Below are 25321 nucleotides of genomic sequence, written 5' to 3'. Positions count from 1 at the left end.
TTGCGAGGGTAAAGAGTATTACCTTTCCTTGGTAGTACCATAATTGATTTCTCTGAGCTGCTCTCCTCCTATTGGATGTGGCTTCAGTGAAAGTTAAGTTTTTTTTTTTTCTTGAATGGGGTGGTTGGGTACTGTATCAATATTGATTTGGGTGAAGGCCCGTGTGTAATTTTTTTTGCTGTAAGGGGAGGAGGTTTTGGGTGAAGGCCCCTTTCTTAATGTGTAATTGTTGATTCCCTCTAGGTTGCTCACTTCTTGTGTGGAGCTTATGAGATAGAATTAAAATGATCTTATGATCTGTCATGTATTCGTGAATGGATCATGACCAGCATTCCGTTCTTTGTTTTGAATGATGTTTTTGGTAATTTGTTAATTTGACATCTCTATTGTGATTGGTTGTAGATGCTTGCTGATCATTGGCTTCATAGGAGACAGGATAGAAACTTGACGTGTATTATTCTTCTCTCTTTCCCATTCTTGCATAGGAGGATACAATATAAAAGAAAAAGATAACTACAATTTTGGGAAGAGATTCCAATTATACAACATAAGAATAGTCTATGTGGGATAAATCCATATTTAGTAGTGATGGGTTGGCACCAGTCAATCCTTTGCGTGCTTGATGCCCACCTTTTCCTTAATCTTCCCCGGCAAGCAAAACAGGGGGAAGATGTGAGCTTGTTCCGCAGAAGCAAGAATCATTGTGTGCTAAGAGGTTTGGTGTGAGTATCAACAAGTTGATTGTAGCTGGAAATGAATCGTACACCAAGCTTCCTCTTGTTCAAAATGTTCCCTTATCGTGACTCATGAGAGCTTTACATGCTCCTTTTCCCCATAAACTGTTTCATAAGACGCTCCTTAGATGAACTTTGTTACATTTCTCATTCTTATTATTGAAGGCACTAGGATTAAAGGGGCGATTTTAGTTGTGTATCTAGGTTTTCAAGATTTGATTGAAGTGGTGCCTTCTTGCAAAAAGAAAAGATGGGTGCCATTCAAATATCTGTGGTAACCTCAAGTTGTTGAAAGGTAAACTAAAAGCTTGTTATCTTGACCGTTCTATAGTTGGAGGGAAAGGATTTTTACAAGAGATATTCTACTACATGAAGGAATTGGGTCTTCATTGGTGGAAAAGAGCACTCAAGAAGATGGATTTAAGTATCATCTTATAACATTACAAATCACTCAGCTTTCACTTTTCACGTGGAAGATGTGAACAAAAACTGTGTATGCTGCTCTCTCTCTCTCTCTACACACACACACACACACACACACACACACACACACACTGATTACTGGTCAGTGTCTACATCAATTGGTATGGTGTATTAGATTATGGGGTAATTATTATAGAAAACAAGATAGACCTTAAGCCGATGTCCCAAACTCAACTCAACTCAACTCAACAAATCCTCGCTCCCATACTAGTTGGGGTCAGCTAAATGAATCCTTTAGAAAAATTTCCTGAAGAAGGTGAAAGGAATCTACCCAGCTCTAGTTGGGTTCTTCTACGTGGATCATTTTCTTCCATTCTATCCTATACAAGGTCACGTTCTCTGTTATGTTCCTAGCTATCAAGTCTTTCCTCACTGTTTCTACCCAAGTTGTTTTCGGTCTGCCCCTACCTCTTTTTACTCCATCAACTTGGCACGAGTTGCCTCTTCTCACTGGAGCATCCAAAGGCCTACGTTGGATATGTCCAAACCATCGTAAGCGGTGCTCTCTCATCTTCTCCTCAATTGGTGCCACCCCCACCTTTTAACGAATGTCTTCATTTTTAATTCTATCTAACCTTGTGTGGCTGCACATCCATCTAAGCATTCGCATCTTCGCTAGACTCATCTTACTGCTTCTTGGTGGCCCAACATTCTGAGCCGTAGAGCATGGCTGGCCTCACAGCTGTCTTATAAAACTTTCCCTTCAACTTGGTAGGAATTTTACGGTCGCACAGAACTCCTGAGGCAAGCTTCCACTTCAACCAGCCTGCTCTTATTCTATGGTTAACATCCTCTTCAATCTCCTCCTTCCTTGTGTAGAATTGAACCAAGATAGCGAAAGATATCCCTCTTAGGTACCTCCTGTCCAGTCATATTTACTACATCCTCATCTCGCCTCCTTACATTACTAAAGTTGCACTCCATATTCTCTGTCTTAGTCCTACTCAGTCTAAAACCTTTGGATTCCAAAGTAGTTCTCCATAACTCTAACTTAACATTTACTCCTGCTTTGCTTTCGTCTATTATTACTATGTCATCTGCAAATAACATACACCATGCCACGTCATCCTGGATACTCTCCATAAGCTTATCCATAACTAGCGTAAAAAGATAAGGGCTTAGAGCTGATCCGTGGTGCAGTCCTATTGTAATTGGAAACTCACTAGACTTTCGATATGATCTTGTTCAAACATTTTTTTAAATTATGGATGCAAGAACTTTCAGTATGATCTTGTGCAAACCAAATTGATAGGTATGTAGTCTTTGGCTTCCACAGCTCCTCTTTTTGGAATGAGGGCAATGAGATAGGCATTCATACTTTGTCGACACGCTAGTGTCTTTGGCTTCCTAGGGGTGCAACTCGATTCGGGTGGGATCGGGTAGAGGACAACCCTAACCCAACCCTAGATAGCATTCCCTCAACCCTAATCCAAACCAACCCGAGCCTTGGGCTAAGTATGGTGAACCCACTTCTAAATCTCTCAACCCTAACCCAACCCATCTAATGATTTTTGTGTAGAATTGAACCAAGATAGCGAAAGATATCCCTCTTAGGTACCTCCTGTCCAGTCATATTTATTACATCCTCGTCCCGCCTCCTTACATTACTAAAGTTTTTTTTTTAAAAAAAACCTTACATTACTAAAGTTGCACTCCATATACTCTGTCTTAGTCCTACTCAGTCTAAAACCTTTGGATTCAAAAGTAGTTCTCCATAACTCTAACTTAGCATTTACTCCATCTTTGGTTTCGTCAATTAATACTATGTCATCTGCAAATAACATACACCATGGCACCTCATCCTGGATACTCTCCTTAAGCTCATCCATAACTAGCGTAAAAAGATAAGGGCTTAGAGCTGATCCTTGGTGCAGTCCTATTGTAATTGGAAACTCACTAGACTTTCGATATGATCTTGTTCAAACATTTTTTTTTAATTCTGGAAGCAAGAAATTTCAGTATGATCTTGTGCAAACCAAACTGATAGGTATGTAGTCTTCGGCTTCCACAACTCCTCTTTTTGGAATGAGGGCAATGAGATAGGCATTCATACTTTGTCGACACGCTAGTGTCTTTGGCTTCCTAGGGGTGTAACTCGATTCGGGTGGGATCGCGTAGAGGACAACCCTAACCCAACCCTAGATAGCATTCCCTCAACCCTAATCCAAACCAACCTGAGCCTCGGGTTAAGTATGGTGAACCGGAACCCAACCCACCTCTAAATCTCTCAACCCTAACCCAACCCATCTAACCCGAAATCGGGTCTGGTTGGGTTCGGGTTCACCTAGGGCCAAACAAGAAAATACAATAACCCCAAAAACATTAAGATAAAATTAGAGGATGGGGTCGGGTCGGGTTGCCAAGGCCTACCTAAAATTAAATCAGGTTGGCTTTTCCCAACCCTAACTCAACCCAACCCGACGAAATGCCAACGCAACCCGAGCCAAAAATCGGGTTGAACCCGTCGGGGTCGGGTTGAGCCCGACCCAATTTGCACCCCTATGCCTTCCACAACTCTTTTCATAATGAGGGCAATGAAATAGGCATTCATACTTTTGTCGATGCGTTTGTGTGTATATAATTCCTCAAACACATCCATTGGATATTCTTTGATTATATCCCAAAATTCTTGAAAGAAGGCCATAGAGAAGCTGTCGGGGATCCGTGGCCTTGATGTGATCCGGCCTTGTCATCCTACCATGTTTAGACACTTAACATTTATTTGGTTTTTATTTATCTAGGACTTATATTCCATTATATTGTTATTATGCAGCCTAGATCCGGGGTTGTCTACATCATGGTTTTAAATTTCGACCGAAATCTGCCATTATTTATTTATTTTTAAAAAGTGTTACAAAATTTCGGTTTGAAAATTTGAAAATTCAGTCCGGAATTTCGAACCAAATTACCAAATTTCATACCGAAATTTCGGTTTTCGGTGGGGTCCGAAACGGTTATCTAAACCGAAATTTTAAACCATGGTCTATATCACCTAGGGTTCGCCACGACCCATCACTAACTACCCTATACTTGGCCTTGGCCCTAATTTCCATTTTGACCTCTAGCCTACTTTTGAGATATCAAATCTTGTCCATTTGTCTTGATTTGGTATCATTGGAAAGGTTTTTCGTTTATCTATCCAACTAGCCCAAGATCATGCAATTTGGATGTGCTTTGAGAAAGTTAAAGACAATTTACGGGCTTAGTACATGTTTATGCCGGGATTTCTATTTTAGGGTGGTTTTATTATTAAGTATGGGTAATTAGATCATTAGGTTATAACTTAAGTTATATCCTATTGGGCAATAGGGTAGGACCATTCACTTAAGTTATAACATAACCCATTGACCTTTAGAAGAGGACCCACTTTTCTCACTTAAAACCTATTTAAAGAGGCCAAAGGGGACAAAAATTGCAATTTGAAAGATTGATCGCGTGAAGCCTCCTCTTTTCTTGACTTTTGACGCAAGTTGGAGAAAAGCCGTAGGAGTTTTCTTCCTTCCATCCTTCTCCACTTCTCCGTCCCGTCTCTTCCTTATGTTTCTCCCTATCCTCCTCTTTTCTTCCTCCTTTCCTTCTTCCCTGCCCTTTTCGCCCTCTCATGGTTTTCATATTCTTCCTCCTTTTCTATTTCATCTCTTCTGTCTGTTATTCTCTCCCCCTTATTATCTCTAGTTCCCGCCCCTTTAGTCTTCCTTCCCTCTTTCTATTTTTCTCAGTCCATGCGACCTTTGGAATTCCAGGGGACTATCGGTTAGCAACACTACTATTACCCATTGCCAGCAGCCTTCTACTTCTCCTCTTTTGCATCTTAAGCACTTTATTTTCCCTCCTTTTCTCCCGGCTGATAACCTTACTGGTTACTACCTTCTTCACTACTCTTTCCCATCTTTTTGGTACCTACCTAGGTCCATAGTCGGACTTCTCTATTGCTCAAGGGGTTGTTCATGATCATACTCCATCATATCTCCCCTAGGCCTTTACCTATTGGTGATTGTGGTTATCTTAGGCGGATCGGATTTCTAGGCATCTTCACCACACATCTTCGGCCTTCTACGTTCGGAATCCGAGGTCGATGCACACACTTTACCGGGTGACATTTGACCTCTATTGTTTCAGCCCTTATTGGACCTGATTTTTGCCTTTGACACCCATGGCCACCCCCGTACCCTTATTTTTATCCTGAGACTATTTTTCTTAGATTTATGGTTGTTATTGAGCTCTAGATCTGAGTTTTCCTTGGTTTTTATATGGTGATTAGACCTTACACTTGTGTTGCCATATTTATATACATTTGCTACTTTACTTGGTGTGATTTGAGCAATGCATGTTCATGACATATTTTAATCTTATTGATGACTTATCTTTAAGAGTAGCAAATTGATTAATTTCTAGACACCTAATTTGAAGGTGAGACTGATAACATACCTCAAGATCATCCCACTTGGCTCCTAGGGTTTTCCAAGACAACCTGCAAGCTTCCGGGTTTGCACTAAAAGTTTATCATAGCCAAGGTTCGAATGACTACTTGGGATTGCAGGAATATGATAGGAAGATCCCAACCCATGGATCATAATCAATACACTATGAGGATTGGAGACATACCGAGATTTTATGGAGTTACTGAACGAGAATGTCGTAATTGGGTAGAAGCATTGGAGTCGTATTTATGGCAGCATAATCCGGACGATGACAAGATGATTTACATTACCGGGACAACTTTGGTCGGGCATGCCTTGGAGTGGTTGCTGACAATGAAGAAGAAACGACACAGTATGTCATTTGTTGGTGTGGAATGATGGATCTATTTTTGGGAAAGTTTGCTCCGAGGACTTTTCAAGAATGTAAAATACAGCTAGCTAGAATGATTCGAGAGGAAAAACCAAGGGACGAGCCGCGAAACAATCCACACGTGTGAGGATCCAAAAAACTTGGTGAATGTACCGGGCTAAGCAAGTGTACAAGATACAACTCGCTTTAGTCATCATGATCCATGCATGTGTGTGAGGATTGATAGCGCATGAAGTGCTCGACATCAAGTGACTGACTAGAGTTGCACTCATCATCCAGAGTCAATTCCGGCATTATGTGACTTGCTCACCTTAGGCTCTGTTTGGATGCTTAAGCATTCTTTAGGGAAGTAAAGTATATGGAAGGGGGCGGGATTTTGGATGTTATGTAAACCTTTGGAAAACCATGAGCTTTATTATGTTTGAATGCAAGTTAACCAGGAGAGGGAGAGATAGGGAGAAAAAGTTAGAGAGAGATAGGAGAGGAGGATTACCTATGAAATATTGTCTTTTTTGAGATATTTCATATGGAAAAAGAAGTGATACCACATCACCAGACATGCAATTATTACACCTTTTTGTTATTTGGTAATCTCTAAGGATTTGGGCGTTACTTTGGCAAACAAACACCAATTAATCCAAAAAGTGCATTTTCTTCTTAGGGAATGCTTGAAGATCCTTTGCAATTGGCATCCAAACAGAGCTTTAAGGATTTAGAAAGCAACAATCATCTTTCAGGATTGGTTCCGTCAAAAGTTAGCCCGTGAACAATGATGATTAAAAAGGCAGCGGTCGTCATCCAGCTCACCTGGAAGAGAAAAGTAGTTCAACATAGTCAGCCGGAGCTTCGGATCACGCCAACAAAGTCTCCGATTGTAGTGCTTGGATCCTTACCAAATTGTTAATGCTTAATCAGGAGCGCACGAGCGGGCCTACACACATATAAGGAAACAATGAATTAGAGTTTTTTTCTGCTTAAGTTGTCATGGTATATGGAGTACATCGACGGCGGACCTTGTGATTACATTACTTCATACTGACAATACAATTGTCCAAAACATCTTTGTGCGTTGGAAATACTTAATCCGTTGGAAGGGCCAACTGTTTGTAGATTGTGCGAGCATCAGAGTGAACAAACTCCCACCATCGACGGGGTCAAATCTTTTCAAGTGGGGGAGTATGATGGAGACCATCCTAGGGCCCATATTCTAATTTTTAAGTGTCTCTTAGGAGTTTTTTAGGTCCTATACGTTAGAGGGGTGCCATGGTCTTTTTCCTTCAAAATCACTTAAGTTCTTTGAGTTACAAGTGTTTTAAATAGGACCCACACTTTTATTATGAAAATACTTAGTCATTAAGTTTGTAGAGGGTATTTTATTCCAAAAGTGAGTTTTTTGTTTAGGGCTTTAGAACTTTCATCTTTCTTTTCTCATAGATATGTAGCCTTAGGACACTTTTCTTGAATGCTATGCAATGGAATGAATAAAGATTTGAAGTCTCTCTCTCTCTCTCTCTCTCCGTGTGAATGTAATGCCTTTTGAAGTGTGATGCTTCATATTCGGTGAGCTTTCTCGCTTCAGTTGTCTTCTCTCTCCTTTCTCCTCTCCTCTCTTTGTTTTGGTCTGTCTTTCTGTTCTCTCATCCTCCCTTCATTTCTTTCTTCCCTTCCCTATTTCATATTCTACGTTCCCTCTTTTCGCCCCTTTTGCCCTTCCCGATTGGGTTCTTAAACCACCCCTTCGGCTGGGTTCATAAACTGCTTCACTTTCTACGCCTATCTACCTTCTTTCTTGATCTTGATTTTGATTCTTTTCTTAATCTCGATCTCTTTCTTTCTTGATCTTGATATTGATTTTCCTTGATCTTGATTATCTATTCCTTCGCTCTTTTTTTTTTCTCTTGGCTGTCATTGATTCACATTAGGCCTTGTCCTCTGGCAAGGTAAAAACCGCAGACCTAACCTCGTCCAAATCAAATCTCATCTCCAGCTTGGATATGTGATCATTTGAAATGGATTGGAAACTCATTCTATCAAGATTAGGTCTCCACTACCCCTCGCACAAGCATAGGGACATAATAATGAAAGAAACTTCTGTTATGGTAGAAGAGTTCTAGATCTCTAAATCATCTAGTTGTGTTCCTCTTGTTGTATTAAATTCTTGTTCACCAATCACCATGGATCTCTGATCCCGCCAACTTGCTGTCCATTTTTTTTTTTTATATGTATTACTTTACGGGAAAATGCAGTTTAGGTACCAGACTTAGTTCTTCCAAGTGGCATAGCTAGGAGTGATGGAACCTGACTAATATGATATGGAACAGGCCCTAGTAATGTCATAGGTCCCTTTGATTGCATCCTTTTTGTTGAGCAGCAATTGAGCTTCATACTTTTATGCATGCTTTTTTACTTGGAGCATATACGGCACTCAGTTTCACTTTAAGCAATAACATAATTTCCCTGTGGTCTTCATGTATTAGATTTCTTTTCTATTCCAAAGGAATCTTATAGACCCATGGGTAGTCTCATTTTTCTTTCTGCAGGTATGTGCCATCCTTCATACCACCTCCTCTGGCAGCTAAAGGGAAAGAATCTGAGAAGAAGGTCAGCGTCTTTAGTTTCTTGGAGCCCCTATTTTGTTTAATATTATCTAAGTTTTCACTTGGGGCCGTTTACTTCTTGTTCATGTAGATTTCAAAATTGCTTTAATTCTACCTAGATGATTTTGTCATTAGTATTAATTTACTATTTTGCTATAGTAATATATACCTTTTTTGCCCCTTGGATGCCTAGATTCTGTTCTTTTGTGAAGATAATGAGTAAGATTATATCTGTACGTACTTGTTTTGATATTGCTTCTCCTCTTTATTTTGAATTTTCCTGATTGGCTTTTGATAGCTATTTGGGATTTTTAAAATTTAATGAGATAAGCGTAAACTAAAGTGATACCAATACAATACAAAGGAGTGTGGATGTCGTCTCCAAGATGGTAAATACGTCCACTCGAAGTTTTTCTGGTCATTATAAGGGAAGGCTTGTGTTGGCAGTCTTGGCTTCTCAAGTGCTCTTTTTATTCTGTTTCTCCCTTCCTACCATCAAACTGCGTTCTTCGCATATGGCAGAGCTTGTGATATTATGTGGTCTATTTTTACTTGAGCATATCACATGCTATGTGATCATAGGGCATTTTAAATCAGGAACTGTTGAGTGAATTGCCATTTGTTCGACTTTGTCAATGTTTAGATTGTGAAAGCCTCAATGGTTTTGAACATCTAATGCATGTTTATAGATCTATGTGGCATGGTGACCCCATTTTTAAAAGTTTATGACTGTATTTGGGACATAATGTTTTTGTTTATTTATCTTGTCTCGCTGTTGTTTCTGTACCATTTCTACAATTTTGTTGTATATCTGTTTGTTTGGAATTTTGGATAGTTTTTTCCATGTTGTATACTTCTAGAAATCAACAGTGACATTTTATATATATATATATATATATATATATATATATATATATATATATATATATATATATATATATATAACATTATTCAAATTAACAGTATAGATATATTGGGCATTTTGATGTTTTGGGTTTTCCACAGTTATGTCACACATCTACACTTTTGCCATTGTTAAAAATATATGTCAAAACATTTGTCGATGTCTAGGTTACTTTGTTATGGATTTCCAACAATTGTGCTCTTAAGGAAAAATAAACCAATTTATGGCTATGTCCATGTCTAAGGTACATTCAACAATTGTGCTCTTAAGGAAAAATAAAACAATGTGCTGAACCATGTCTTCTAGCTCTTCATTTGGTAGTTTCCTTAAGTGACTCTTTATCCTGACAAATAATTAGGAGGATTTGGATTGGGTGACAGTTTGGGAAAGGGGTAGGGATGCTAGACTTAGATTTTGTGGGTAGTATCGCATTGTGCTATGCTTTTTCATTCTTTATTGGCTGGCCACTGTTAGGGGCATTTTTTAATAGATGATTGATTTAAGCCTTTGGGAGAGTGGGAGAGGGTGGTCTGGGTGGGGTTTAAGTTGGGAACTTCAAAATATGACTAAATTGAGTCTGTTTTAGAGATGCTGTCATTATTAGAAAATGTGTATATTCCCCTAGAATCTAGAGATAGGAGGTTCCGGGTAGAAGAATCTCACAGTAGGTTCGAAATGAATTGTTCTGTAAGTCCCTTTTGGTGGAGGATAGTTCCAATGCTCTAGTTAGAATTTGGAAGGCTCCTAGTTCCCTAGTGTTCAAACATTTTAGTCGACATGCTTATAGGGAAGATCAACAACTCAACTCAACTCAACTCAACTCAAATCAACAAAGCGATTTTCCCAAACTAGTTGGGGTCGGCTAAATGAATCCTTTAGAAAAATTTCATGACGAAGGTGAAAGGAATCTACCCGGTTCAAATTGACGAAGTCTAATCCTGGCCCTAGTTGGGTTCGTCTACCTGGATCATTTTCTTCCATTCTCCTATCCAAGACCATGTTCTTTGTTATGTTCCTAGCCATCAAGTCTTTCCGCACTGTTTCTACCCAAGTCGTTTTCGTCTGCCCCTACGTCTTTTTACTCCATCAACTTGGCATGAGCCACTTCTTCTCACTGGAGCATCCAAAGGCCTTTATTGGATATGTCCAAACCATCTTAAGCGGTGCTCCCTCTCTTCTCCTCAATTGGTGCCACCCCCACCTTTTTACGAATGTCTCCATTTTTAATTCTATCTAACCTTGTGTGGCCGCACATCCATCTGAGCATTCGCATCTCCGCTACACTCATCTTATGCACATGCTGCTTCTTGGTGGCCCAACATTCCTGCTAATTTGTATAAGAAACTATTTAGCTTTCCGTATAGTTACTTGTTTTTTGAATAGGATGAAGAATCTAGTAGCAACATTTTTAAGAAAAGATTTTGCTTTCCTGATAGATGCTCGCTTTTTAAATGGGATGCAGAATCTAGTACTAGTAGCAACATTTTTATCCATTGTTTTTTTGATGTGGGGTGTGGGGCTGTTGTTGTTATGTAGGAGTGTGGTTATTCACTTATTCATTGTGTCAATCTCAAATGGGCTTTTTTCCCTAGCTCCAACATCAACCTTTTGATAGTTGGAGTCCTTCTCATCTTCGAAATAAATGCAAAATTCTTTGAGGCGTGTCATCTTATGTGATGGTGCTGATTTTAGTGATTTGAAACGAAAGAAACAAAAGGGTATTTGAGGAGAAAAAAATTCTTTTTTTTTTTTTGAATGGAAAGGAGAAAGACGAAATAAAAATGGAAAGGAGAAAGAAAATTCTTTACCGAATATAAGTAGGATACAAAATGATTATTGATTATTTTGGTGTCTGTGAGGAAATAATTGTGGGGTATCTCATCTCTAGAGTCTAAGACATCTATAGGAGTTGGAGATGCATCATAAATTCATAAGAAGTCAACCATGTAAAGCTTCAACAAATGCTTGATGTTTCCTCCTTTGAAATCTGTCATCAAGCTCAACTGCGACGGTAGCTCTTTGGGAAATTCAGGACTAGGTGGGATACAAGCTGTTTTTAGAAATTAGAGAGGGGAAAGTTTGAAAGTTTTCTTCAGGTTGCCGGTGTCAAGGATTCTAATGAAGGGGTAACAATTGCCTTCTGTATAGGGCTTAGAATCTTTGTTACTACGGAGATGGGGGAAGACTTTTGGTGGAAGTAGACTCATTTATCACTAACAAGTGGGCATTTACTCATGAATCTGGTCTTTAGTATGATAGCATATATTATTGATGAAATCAAGAGCATTTTTTAGAAAATTAGACTTAATTGATCTTTTAAGCATTTTTCTTTTTTTGAAAATGTCATCTTTTAAGCATATTACAAGTGACTTTAATGATTTAGTCAATTTTTTTTGCTAATCTTTCTTGCTGTCATCCTTTTCCTTTTTTTGTTATATTATTGTTATATTCTCCAAAAAAGTAGAAAGAAAAAGAATGTGATGCTGTTCTGTTTGGTAACTACAGCATGCATTTTAAAGTCACCGGGTATTCGTGCCTGTAAAGAAATAGTCCGACTGTTTTCCATTTTCTACCCACTGTCATATGGGTCACCATTCACCATCCATTCTGAAATAGTTATATAAATATGTTGTGAACTTGTGGCAGAAAACAGGTCAAGTCTATATTAAGAAAGAAAATAACACTGTCGGCGGATAATTATATAGTCGTATCCTCTACTGAATACCTGTTTTGTCTTCCAATCACGACACTGAAATCACAAGGATTTTTTCTTTCTAGAGAGTTAGCCTGACTGTTTTCAGTTATTAGACTGTGTTTCATGTGGGTCAACATCCATATTTGAAGTTTTACTTGAATATGTTATTGTAGAAACACAGTTCAAGACTAGAAAATATATCACTACAGATTAAGTTGTTGTTTTGTGCAAACCAATACCATGAGAGCTATTTGATTTGATCGATACGTAGAAATCCTTATGATACACTGCTTTAGAAGATGAGTTTGCAAAGCATTTCTGGGCCTAATTTGATTATGATCAACTCAACTCAACAAAGCCTTTGTCCCAAACTAGTTGGGGTCGGCTAAATGAATCCTTTAGAAAAATTTCATGAAGAAGGTGAAAGGAATCTACCTGGCTCAAATTGCCCAAGTCTAATCCTTGCCCTAGTTGGGTTCGTCTACGTGGAACATTTTCTTCCATTGTCTCCTATCCAAGGTCATGTTCTCTGTTATGTTTCTAGCCGTCAAGTCTTTTCTCACTGTTTCTACCCAAGCCGTTTTCGGTCTACCCCTACCTCTTATTACTCCATCAACTTGGCACGAGTCACTTTTTCTCATTGGAGCATCCAAAGGCCTACGTTGGATATGTCCAAACCATCTTAACCGGTGTTCTCTTATCTTCTCCTCTGTTGGTGCTTCCCCCACGTTTTTACGAATGTTTTCATGTTTTATTTTATCTAACCTTGGCCGCACATCCATTGAAGCATTCGCATTTCCACTACACTCATCTTATGCACATGCTGCTTCTTGGTGGCCCAACATTCTGAGCCGTACAACATGGCTGGCCTCACTGCTGTCTTATAAAACTTTCCCTTCAACTTGGTAGGGATTTTACGGTCGCACAGAACTCCTGAGGCAAGCTTCCAATTCAACCAAGCTGCTCTTATTCTATGGTTAACATCCTCTTCAATCTCTCCTTCCTTATGTAGAATTGAACCAAGATAGCGAAAGATATCCCTCTTAGGTACCTCCTGTCCAGTCATATTTACTACATCCTCGCACCGCCTCCTTACATTACTAAAGTTGCACTCCATATACTCGTAGTCTTACTTAGTCTAAACTTTTGGATTCCAAGGTACTTCTCCATAACTCTAGTTTAGCATTAACTCCTGCTTTGGTCTCGTCGATTAATACTATATCATCTGCAAATAACATACACCACGACACCTCATCTTGTATACCCTCCGTAAGCTCATCCATAACTAGTGTAAAAAGATGAGTGGCTTGGAGCTAATCCTTGGTGCAGTCCTATTGTAATTTGATTATGATCACAAACCAGATAATTTCATCGTCCATTGTCATTGTGTGCCTATTGATCCTAGTAATACTATATCATCTGCAAATAACATACACCACTCCACCTCATCTTGAATACCCTCCGTAAGCTCATCCATAACTAGTGTGAAAAGATAAGGGCTTGGAGCTGATCCTTGGTGCAGTCCTATTGTAATTTGATTATGATCACAAACCAGATAATTTCATCGTCCATTGTCATTGTGTGCCTATTGATCCTAGTAATTCTAGATTTCTTAGGAAAATGCACTCTTTTAAGGTGTAGGAGTTGTTTAGTTCTTGCTCCTCTGCAGGCTATGCTTGATTGATCTTTGCTTGCTAAATGCCTTTTTTGCTCTTGCCTTTGTTAAATGCTTTCATAATAGGAATTTTCTATTGGTGAAATGTGCTATTTGAATTTTTGATGCCCCCAAAATTTGTTTGCTTCTTTCTGTTTATGTTACTTAAATCAGCAAGTCATTTTTCTGGCTCTCTTTTAGAAATTAATTTAGCCTGATGTTAGCATCTGATAACGCGTAGGAGGAAGAAAAGCCTAAGGAGAAGGAGAAAGGAAAATCACGGAATATTGACCATTTTATGGAGGAGCTGAAGCGTGAGCAAGAGCTGAGGGAGAGGCGCAATCTGGAGCGTGAACAAAGGCTGGAGGGACGCCATAATGAAAATCCAGTTGTAAGTAGTTACTATTTATTTTTTAGGAGGAAGTAAAGTATAATTTGGTTAATAACCTTCTAACACCTGATGTGGACATCAACATTGCCTATTGCTTCATTGCTGCCCATTATATCCCTCGTTTATCTTTGAGATTGATGCAAGCAAACAGTTTTAGCTCTAGGCGTTATTCCTTGTTAGTCCTTTTGCTTTCTATACAGCCTTTGATGCTTTGCTCTTTAAAGGTTCTACCTTTCTTTGGTCAGAACTCAGAAAATAGTTTGTTATGTTTTTATAATTCCGTCTTTTTATACAATTATTTGCATGTAGAGTTTTTTTCCTGTTTATCATTCTTTTGGAATACCCTCTTAGGAATATACATTTTTGAAAAGCCTTTTCCCTCTGCATGTTGACGCTGCCAACCAATGTTAATCGTGGGAGCTTGAAGTTTTGGTAACCTGATCTTTTTCATTTATGAAGGCACTAAGCCGTTTTGATGAGCTTCCTGATGATTTTGATCCAAGTGGAAAGCTTCTTGGATCAATTGATGAGGGTGATCCACAAACTACAAATCTTTATGTTGGGAATCTTTCACCCCAGGTGAAATTTTATTTATTTTGATTTGTTTTTGTTTTTTAATTTTGTTAATGCTGCCACACTTTGCAAAATAAGAATATTTTATCTGATATTGTTATGTTTTTCTGAATCATGTTAGGTGGATGAGAATTTTCTGTTGAGGACTTTTGGTAGGTTCGGGCCTATCGCTAGTGTGAAGATAATGTGGCCTCGAACGGAAGAGGAGCGGAAGCGTCAAAGAAATTGTGGCTTTGTTGCTTTCATGAATAGAGAAGACGGGCAGGCTGCAAAGGATGAGATGCAAGGTTCGGGAACCTGTCCATTCATTAGCATGTAAAAGTGTGCTTTTTATATAACTACTTTTCTTGTTCCATATGTCTAATTGGTGAACTAGTTTTATTCATCAAATAGCCCCCTCATCATATTTCTCTAAATAAGAAATGAAACATAGCGTGCCTGACCTTTAAGCTGATGATAAATTTTTTCTACTTTCAAAGCATATCCCTCCACACAGCCCAATTACCTGAATATATTGTACCTCTAAATAGTTAAGTCCTTGCTCTTGTTCTAATGTGATGTGCCACATCATTAATAACTCCATTTTCTAAAAGGGAAATGTTATCAGCACTACTGTATTTTGATGAGGGCACTCCTCACTTTATTAAAAGTACGGTATGGCCCGCATAATAGGATGATCCAAACTGTCCATTAGATGGGCCACAGCCTAAATAGGTTGTGACCCAAAAATTATTTCCATAGGTTGATCCTAACCCTCCAATCTATAGAGGGTTAGGATCAACACTCTAACATTCAGATCGGAGGGTTAAGATCAACCTATGGAAGTGATTTTTGGGGTACAGCCTATTTAGGCTATGACCCATCTTATGGACGGTTTGGATCATCTTATGGTGCTGGCCATACCGTACTTTTAATAAAGTGAGGAGTGCCCTCATCAAAGTACAGTAGTGCTGATAACATTTCCCTTTCTAAAATTACTGATTATTTTCTTTTATCTTTGTTTCGGTCATTGGATACAAATAATTATTTATTTAGGTATCTAAGATGCAAACCCCTTATTTGAAGGTAAATTTTTAATGCTTCAGGGGTAATTGTGTATGAGTACGAGTTGAAGATTGGGTGGGGTAAGTCCGTTTCTCTTCCAGCACAGGCCTTACCTGCTCCCCCACCAGGACATATGGCCATCAGAAACAAGGAGGTTGGTGTACTTTAGCATACCTTTATCTTTCTTCTTAGTTTCCTTTTTCTGGATTCTTATAAATTTAATGATGAACGAACTGAAAAATTGTTTTTAAGACTTGTAATTAAAGCCTGTAAAATGTATAATTGTCAGGGCGGCACTGTGATCTTATCTGGCCCTGATGGCCCACCAGTTACTTCTGTGACAAACCAAAGCTCTGAATTGGTAGGTCAATTGGATTATTTGGAGTTCCATTTCTTTTAACATTACTTTATATCTCATTAGTGTTATTTACTGGCTTTGCATATCCAATTGACAGCCATCAAAAGGATGTGTCATTCTTAATTTCTTATCGTACCAGTTATTTTCAAAGCCATGAAAACAAGTGTCTTCCTTATAGCATTTCTATTTTCTAATTTTTTCACATTAGCATAATTTATTGACTGTGCCTTCTTATGAGCAATTCTCCAGTCACTAGCGAGGAAATGAATGTGTCATTACTCTTGTAGCACAGGTTTTGTTTTCATAATCATAGGTAACCTTCCATCCAACCAATGATCTCAACTTTCACCCAGCGCCTTACAATGCCAAATTAAAAGCTACCCTCTAAATGATGTGGTTTGCACAGAAGTGTTTATGTTGTAGTGCATGTGTGAATACCGATTTTTATTACCTGGAAACTCTTAAATCGAAAATTGCTCTTTACTTGGTTGAACTCTCAGACTGAAATGTTTCTTTCCTTTCTTGTGTATATTAAGTTATTAAGCTTATTATGGGAATTTAGTTGTCAAGTGAAACCCGAGATTGTTAGCATATTTATTATAGGATTTTACTTGTTAAGTTTTTGTTCAGTTATTCATCATGACTGGATTGCTTTTTTAGTCCATTACCCTCTTAGCATTGAACATATTATCTATACATTTATTAATTATAAATGGATTTCATTGTAAGTGCATTTCCCCATCTTAGATGGCACCAAATTATCTAGGCATTTCTTAATTATAATATCCATCGATTAGTCACATCAAGCATTGTCTTTACTTTTTCTCATTTAAAAGTTTTTGCATGCATGCATGGGCATGGAGTGCATATTCTGTTGATTTTGGAAATATGGATGAAGAAACATATTGACTTCAATTGTTTTTTGTAAGAACCGGTAAAATAGATATATATATATATATATATATATATATATATATATATAAATATAAAAATGGCCTCATATGTGGGTAATCATCGGCCATTACTCATTTTCCCCAAGTTAATCGGGCATGAGGACATCTGGCATAATGGGGCGTACACGATTCGAACCCAAGTCTAAGCTAAGATTGAACGGCTTCCTACCACTAAGCCACCGCCCCAGATGTCAACAAAAACGGAATAGATATATATATATATGTTAAAAATTTCCAATAGTCACTATTCACAATTACTATTCACAATAGTCACTATGCGAGATTACTATGCAGAAATACTATGCAAGTTCACTATTGAGATACACTATTTAAAAGTATTATTCACAGTAGGACCCACCGAGTACTATTCATAAGCGGGTCCCACATCAGCGGGCCCCATACAAGCAGGCCCCACATAAGCGGATCCAACACCAGTGGGTCCCACATCAGCGGGTCCCACACGAGCGGGCCCCACGACCAGCGGGTCCTACCACCAGCGGGACCCATCCCTAGTGGAAACGAAAATATCATCGCACCGACGAAAATAATAATAAAAAAATGCAAAAATACTATTGACCGACAAAATTAATAATAAAAAAATATTATTAACTATGCAAAATACTGTTAACCGACGAAAATAATAATTTAAAATAGTAAATAGTTTTTACTATGCAAAAGTACTATGCAAAAATACTATTGACCGACAGAAATAATAATTTAAAATAGTAAATAGTCTTTACTATGCAAAAAGTACTATGCAAAAAAATGTCTATAAATAGAGGAGGAGGAGGAGAAGAAAAGGAGAAGAGAAGAGAAGAGAAGAGAGGAGAGAGAGAGAGAGAGAGAGGAAGAGAAGAGAAGAGAAGAAAGAGAAAGAGGAAGAGAGAGAGAGAAGAAGGAAAAAGAAAATCCACTACCAAGTAAGTCTTTTATAATAGTCTCTCTTTCATGGTTGGTTCTACCACCTAAATTATTTAATGATCTCTTTCATGGTTGGTTCTACCACCTACCTATATTTTATTTGAAGTAATGGTTGGTTTTACCACCTATATGGATAAAGTAATGGTTGGTTCTACCACCTATATACTTAACGGTGAAATACTAGCATAGTAACCGTAAAGTAAACTTTATCAACTTATGGTGAAATGAATAGTGACATGATGGGGCCCACATAAATAGTGACATGATGGGGCCCACATAAATAGTGACATGCAGGGCCCACATAAATAGTGACATGATGGGGCCCACATGAATAGTGACATGCGGGGCCCACATAAATAGTGACATGATGGGGCCCACATGAATAGTAGCATGTGGGGCCCACATGAATAGTGAACACAGGGAACCTTATTTTAGGACATAAATGGACACAGAAAGGACAAGTGTTGTCTGTGTGATATTAAAAGGACCTAGACTAAAATAAGTTGACCTATTTCACTTATTTGCCTACAGGAGCCATCTCGTCCTACTGCGACTATAAGAAAAGGCAGGTGACAGCTAGACCTTGTCTTGTAATGGTGTTCAATATAATTGTCTATGCAATGTAGCTCTGCTTATAAATTGCCTGATAAATACCTGCTTAGTGAATTTATACTCGCTTGCCTGGAATCAAATGAATTGAAATGAATGCTGGAATCAAATGAATTGAAATGAATGCAGGAAGAAAGGCAAAGGTAAGTAATTGCATACATGTTGCATACATGGGGGAAAGTGAAGGGGAACTTAAGGGTGTGGTGGAATCATCCTGGGACCTAAGGTCCAAAGGCCAACGCGAGAAGCGTGTACTGCCTTTCGTTGGCAAACCAACCAAAAAGGGAAAGTATCCCCGAGGGATAGTATCCCCGGCTCGGCAAATGCGAGACCGTAATCCAAGTCCATAACGTCACTACCTTCAGACAGGGGTAGTGGTTAGCCGTGCGGCAAGGACACCGGCAGAAAAAAATAAAAGAAAATGAAAAAGTCAGAAAAGAACTGACAGAAAAATAAATGGGGGAAAAGCCGGATGTACCTGGGGAATGTGCTGTCTCATTTTATAAAATTGTTGCATACATGCATACATAGCATACATTGAAATTATTGTCACTCCTTTGATTTATATTGCCATGGGCATTGTAATCTTTATTCTAGACATTATTGAAATGTGGATTATATTGTATGAACTGTTTATATTGTCTCTTTTACTCTGCTCGGTCTTTGGATGACCCTGCTTTGACGTTGATTCCTCCACCACAGGGGTTGAGGCATTAGATGGCGGAGCATTTGCAAATGAAGGAACCATGGGATAAGGGACTGTGTGATCAGAGAGTTCGTTCCTGGAGTCCTTGCATTTTGACGTCTTACGTCATGTATCATTTTTAAGTTGTAATAAGATTCTATCGGGATCGTCGTTGATGCTTGTATAAAAAAAAAAAAAATATTTCCATGATTTTTACTTTCTTTTGCTCGTAGCGACACGACGGAAATCGGGTCGTTACAGTTGTGGTATCAGAGCTCTGGGTTTTTGTGAAATACCTGGACTTCGTGAGAGTGGGTAGATTATAGGATTGGGGTAGACAATTAAGACTTGTCGACCAAAATATATGCACTCTGATTTTATACCCTTAAAGGGAAGACACAATAGTAAATTTTAATACCTACTCAATTAATGACAACAAAGTCTTCTATTAGCAGATGTATCAGAGGAGGGGAGCTGCTAACCAGGCGAATGTCCCTACTAATGATGGACATGAACCATCTCCGCTCGTTACGCATGGCCCAGTTCAACCTCAAAATCAGGATAGTCTGCAAATGCTTGCAGAAATTCTTAAACAGAATCAGATAGCTAATCAGACCGCCCTTCAGGCCATCGCAGCCAATCTCGGGAATCGTCAGGAGTCGAGACCTCGTGAGGATGCCTCTCAGATGCATCGTCAGTTCCGAGACTACCATCCATCTGAGTTTACTGGTTCAAGTGATCCCTTAGCGGCAGATCATTGGATTACAGAGATAGAGGGGATCTTTGCAGTAATGGAGTGCTCAAGTATTCAGAAGATGCGTTTTGCTTCCTTCTTACTGAAGGGAGAAGCGGGTGTCTGGTGGCGGACTATGATTCAGAACTATCCCGCAGTCTTGTCAGGGACTTGGGGACAGTTCAAGTCTCGCTTCAATGAGCAGTTCTTTCCGGAGCGCATAAGAGATCAATTGGCGGGGCAGTTCGCAGAACTAAAGCAGGGGGCTTTGACTGTGGCTCAGTATGGAGCCAAGTTCAGAGAGCTGTCTCGTTTTGCACCTGGATATGCAGCAACAGAGGCAGATCGGGTTCGGAAATTTGTTAGCGGTCTTCGCCCTTCCATTAAGGCGAGTATCGTTAACCTTGGTTCTAGGACCTTGGCAGAAGCCTGTGAGAAGGCCGAGGTGGCAGAAGACTGTGAGAAGTCAGTACAGGCAGCTAGATCTCAATCTATTGTTAGCAGGAATCAGGGACCTCCACCCAAAAAGCAGAGGACGGATGGTGGATCGCAATCCAAGACCTTGTGCTCTCTTTGCGGAAAATTCCATTCAGGCCAGTGTTGGAAATCAATAAATGTCTGTTTCAATTGTGGGGATCCCAACCATAAGCAGAGGGATTGCCCTAAAAAGAAGCGTCAGCAGTATACCGGACAGCCATATCAGCAGCAGCAGCAGGCTCTTCCTAGACCTCCATTCCAGCCGCAGCAGCAAAATCAGTGGAGGGGAAACCCAAAGCTCATACCAGTTCAAGGAAGAAATGCACCCCAAGCTCCTATAAATCGGGTCTTTGCCTTGAGTCAGCGCGACGCTGAAGCATCCGATGCAGTTATCGAAGGACAGCTTCACGTTAATGGTATATCTGTTCATGTCTTATTTGATTCTGGCTCTACATTATCATTTATATCGCCTGATTTTGTTCGAGAAGTAGCTTTATCTCCTGTACCCTTACTACATCCGTTGAGAGTGGTCACACCAGTAGGTGATGTGGAATTACTGACTTGGTATGTAAGGGTTGCAAAATTAAAATTAGGGACCGGGAGCTTTTGGGAGACCTTGTATTGCTGAATATGAATGACTTCAAGGTCATCTTAGGCATGAACTGGTTGGCGTCTTACCACGCCAGTGTGGATTGTTTCCATAAGGTGGTGGTGTTCAGAATACCCGGAGAGGAAGAATTCTTATTTAAGGGTGTGAAGCGCCCTGGCAAAATCAAAATTATTGCTGCATTAAGGGCCCAGAAAATGTTAAGTAGGGGATGTGAAGGTTTCTTGGCGTATGTGAAGAAAGAGGATGATGGTGTAGGGTTATCAGCAGCTGATATTCCCGTGGTAAGTGAATTCCTTGATGTTTTTCCAGAGGATCCCACGGAGTTGCCTCCCCACAGGGAGATCGACTTCACCATTGCTCTCGAGCCAGGAACCTTACCCATTTGAGCATCAGAAACCTGGAGGCACTCTAAAGCCTTTGGAGATACCCATATGGAAGTGGGATAGTATTTCTATGGACTTCATCATGGGTTTGCCCAAAACCAAGAATGGTTGTGATAGCATCTGGGTGATTGTTGATCGTCTCACCAAATCTGCACATTTTATCGCCATGAAAAAGACTTGGACTATGAGCAAGTTGGCGGAGGTATATGTGGCGCAAATTATCAGATTGCATGGGGTACCTGCTTCTATAGTATCTGACAGGGACACCAGATTCACTTCTAGGTTTTGGCATGGGTTGCATGAAGCTTTGGGGTCAAAGCTAAATTTTAGCACTGCCTATCATCCTCAAACGGATGGTCAGACCGAGAGGGTTAACCAGATTGTGGAGGACCTATTGAGAGCCTGTATTCTCGATTTTGGGGGAGACTGGGAGCGTCATTTGCCCCTAGTCGAATTTGCTTATAATAACAGTTATCAGCAAAGTATTCAGATGGCTCCCTTCGAGGCTCTTTATGGTCGTGCTTGTAGATCACCATTGTGTTGGGTTGAAGTTGGTGAAAGACAGTTGCTTGGGCCGAAATTGGTGGAAGAAACTTCTGAGAAAGTAACCTTGATCAGGGAAAGGTTAAAGGCAGCTCAGAGTAGGCAGAAGAGCTATGCCGATCAGCGGCGTAGAGAGCTCGAGTTCGCTGAAGGAGATATGGTTTTTGTTAAAATCTCGCCTTTCAAAGCGGTTATGCGGTTCGGCAGGAAAGGTAAGTTGAGCCCTCGTTACATCGGGCCTTATCGCATCTCTAAGCAAATTGGATCTCGAGCTTATGAGTTGGAATTACCTCCAAACCTTGATCAGATGCATAATGTATTTCATGTATCCATGCTTCGTCTATATCATCCCGACCCTTCTCACGTGCTAGAAGAGGACGAGGTGGAGCTTCAGGGTGATTGGTCCTTTTCGGAAGGACCTGTGCGCATTCTGGAGCGCAAGGACAGAGTTTTGCGGAACAAGTCGATTCCCCTTGTCAGAGTACTTTGGCGTCACCATGGCGTCGATGAGACTACTTGGGAACGAGAATCCGATATACAGAAAAATTTTCCAGAATTATTTGGAGGTACGCCTTTAGTTACTTAGTGATAGAGAGGAATTTCGGGGACGAAATTTTTTTTAAGAGGGGTAGAATGTAAGAACCGGTAAAATAGATATATATATATATATATATATATAAATATAAAAATGGCCTCATAGGTGGGTAATCATCGGCCATTACTCATTTTCCCCAAGTTAATCGGGCATGAGGACATCTGGCATAATGGGGCGTACACGATTCGAACCCAAGTCTAAGCTAAGATTGAACGGCTTCCTACCACTAAGCCACCGCCCCAGATGTCAACAAAAACGGAATAGATATATATATATGTTAAAAATTTCCAATAGTCACTATTCACAATTACTATTCACAATAGTCACTATGCGAGATTACTATGCAGAAATACTATGCAAGTTCACTATTGAGATACACTATTTAAAAGTATTATTCACAGTAGGACCCACCGAGTACTATTCATAAGCGGGTCCCACATCAGCGGGCCCCATACAAGCAGGCCCCACATAAGCGGATCCAACACCAGTGGGTCCCACATCAGCGGGTCCCACACGAGCGGGCCCCACGACCAGCGGGTCCTACCACCAGCGGGACCCATCCCTAGTGGAAACGAAAATATCATCGCACCGACGAAAATAATAATAAAAAAATGCAAAAATACTATTGACCGACAAAATTAATAATAAAAAAATATTATTAACTATGCAAAATACTGTTAACCGACGAAAATAATAATTTAAAATAGTAAATAGTTTTTACTATGCAAAAGTACTATGCAAAAATACTATTGACCGACAGAAATAATAATTTAAAATAGTAAATAGTCTTTACTATGCAAAAAGTACTATGCAAAAAAATGTCTATAAATAGAGGAGGAGGAGGAGAAGAAAAGGAGAAGAGAAGAGAAGAGAAGAGAAGAGAGAGAGAGAGAGAGAGAGGAAGAGAAGAGAAGAGAAGAAAGAGAAAGAGGAAGAGAGAGAGAGAAGAAGGAAAAAGAAAATCCACTACCAAGTAAGTCTTTTATAATAGTCTCTCTTTCATGGTTGGTTCTACCACCTAAATTATTTAATGATCTCTTTCATGGTTGGTTCTACCACCTACCTATATTTTATTTGAAGTAATGGTTGGTTTTACCACCTATATGGATAAAGTAATGGTTGGTTCTACCACCTATATACTTAACGGTGAAATACTAGCATAGTAACCGTAAAGTAAACTTTATCAACTTATGGTGAAATGAATAGTGACATGATGGGGCCCACATAAATAGTGACATGATGGGGCCCACATGAATAGTGACATGCGGGGCCCACATAAATAGTGACATGATGGGGCCCACATGAATAGTAGCATGTGGGGCCCACATGAATAGTGAACACAGGGAACCTTATTTTAGGACATAAATGGACACAGAAAGGACAAGTGTTGTCTGTGTGATATTAAAAGGACCTAGACTAAAATAAGTTGACCTATTTCACTTATTTGCCTACAGGAGCCATCTCGTCCTACTGCGACTATAAGAAAAGGCAGGTGACAGCTAGACCTTGTCTTGTAATGGTGTTCAATATAATTGTCTATGCAATGTAGCTCTGCTTATAAATTGCCTGATAAATACCTGCTTAGTGAATTTATACTCGCTTGCCTGGAATCAAATGAATTGAAATGAATGCTGGAATCAAATGAATTGAAATGAATGCAGGAAGAAAGGCAAAGGTAAGTAATTGCATACATGTTGCATACATGGGGGAAAGTGAAGGGGAACTTAAGGGTGTGGTGGAATCATCCTGGGACCTAAGGTCCAAAGGCCAACGCGAGAAGCGTGTACTGCCTTTCGTTGGCAAACCAACCAAAAAGGGAAAGTATCCCCGAGGGATAGTATCCCCGGCTCGGCAAATGCGAGACCGTAATCCAAGTCCATAACGTCACTACCTTCAGACAGGGGTAGTGGTTAGCCGTGCGGCAAGGACACCGGCAGAAAAAAATAAAAGAAAATGAAAAAGTCAGAAAAGAACTGACAGAAAAATAAATGGGGGAAAAGCCGGATGTACCTGGGGAATGTGCTGTCTCATTTTATAAAATTGTTGCATACATGCATACATAGCATACATTGAAATTATTGTCACTCCTTTGATTTATATTGCCATGGGCATTGTAATCTTTATTCTAGACATTATTGAAATGTGGATTATATTGTATGAACTGTTTATATTGTCTCTTTTACTCTGCTCGGTCTTTGGATGACCCTGCTTTGACGTTGATTCCTCCACCACAGGGGTTGAGGCATTAGATGGCGGAGCATTTGCAAATGAAGGAACCATGGGATAAGGGACTGTGTGATCAGAGAGTTCGTTCCTGGAGTCCTTGCATTTTGACGTCTTACGTCATGTATCATTTTTAAGTTGTAATAAGATTCTATCGGGATCGTCGTTGATGCTTGTATAAAAAAAAAAAAAATATTTCCATGATTTTTACTTTCTTTTGCTCGTAGCGACACGACGGAAATCGGGTCGTTACATTTTTTCTTCCATAGAATCTGAATCAAGAGGATTTATTCTCATGTCGGTTGAGTTCAGTAGATACTTCACCTTGTATCTGACGGGGAAGTCAAGTGTCATTCTTTTGGTTT

General features: G+C 39.5%; 1 protein-coding gene across 3 annotated transcripts in view; it reads left to right on the top strand.

The window, feature by feature from the left end:
* LOC143855687 (protein RRC1-like) overlaps window positions 1-25321 on the top strand; it is a 51236-nt gene that overhangs the window by 2719 nt on the left and 23196 nt on the right. For all 3 annotated transcript variants that reach the window (XM_077365754.1, XM_077365753.1, XM_077365756.1), the window contains 6 exons: window positions 8549-8609; window positions 14100-14249; window positions 14709-14828; window positions 14944-15109; window positions 15908-16020; window positions 16156-16227. In XM_077365754.1, coding sequence (XP_077221869.1) covers window positions 8549-8609; window positions 14100-14249; window positions 14709-14828; window positions 14944-15109; window positions 15908-16020; window positions 16156-16227 — 682 coding nt within the window. The remainder of the gene's footprint in view (window positions 1-8548; window positions 8610-14099; window positions 14250-14708; window positions 14829-14943; window positions 15110-15907; window positions 16021-16155; window positions 16228-25321) is intronic.

The sequence above is a fragment of the Tasmannia lanceolata genome, unplaced genomic scaffold, assembly GCF_043159265.1.
Source record: "Tasmannia lanceolata isolate RefF3 unplaced genomic scaffold, GAP_Taslan_0.1 ptg000023l, whole genome shotgun sequence".
Classification (NCBI taxonomy): Eukaryota; Viridiplantae; Streptophyta; class Magnoliopsida; order Canellales; family Winteraceae; genus Tasmannia; species Tasmannia lanceolata.
This window is presented reverse-complemented; position numbering and strand designations above follow the sequence as displayed.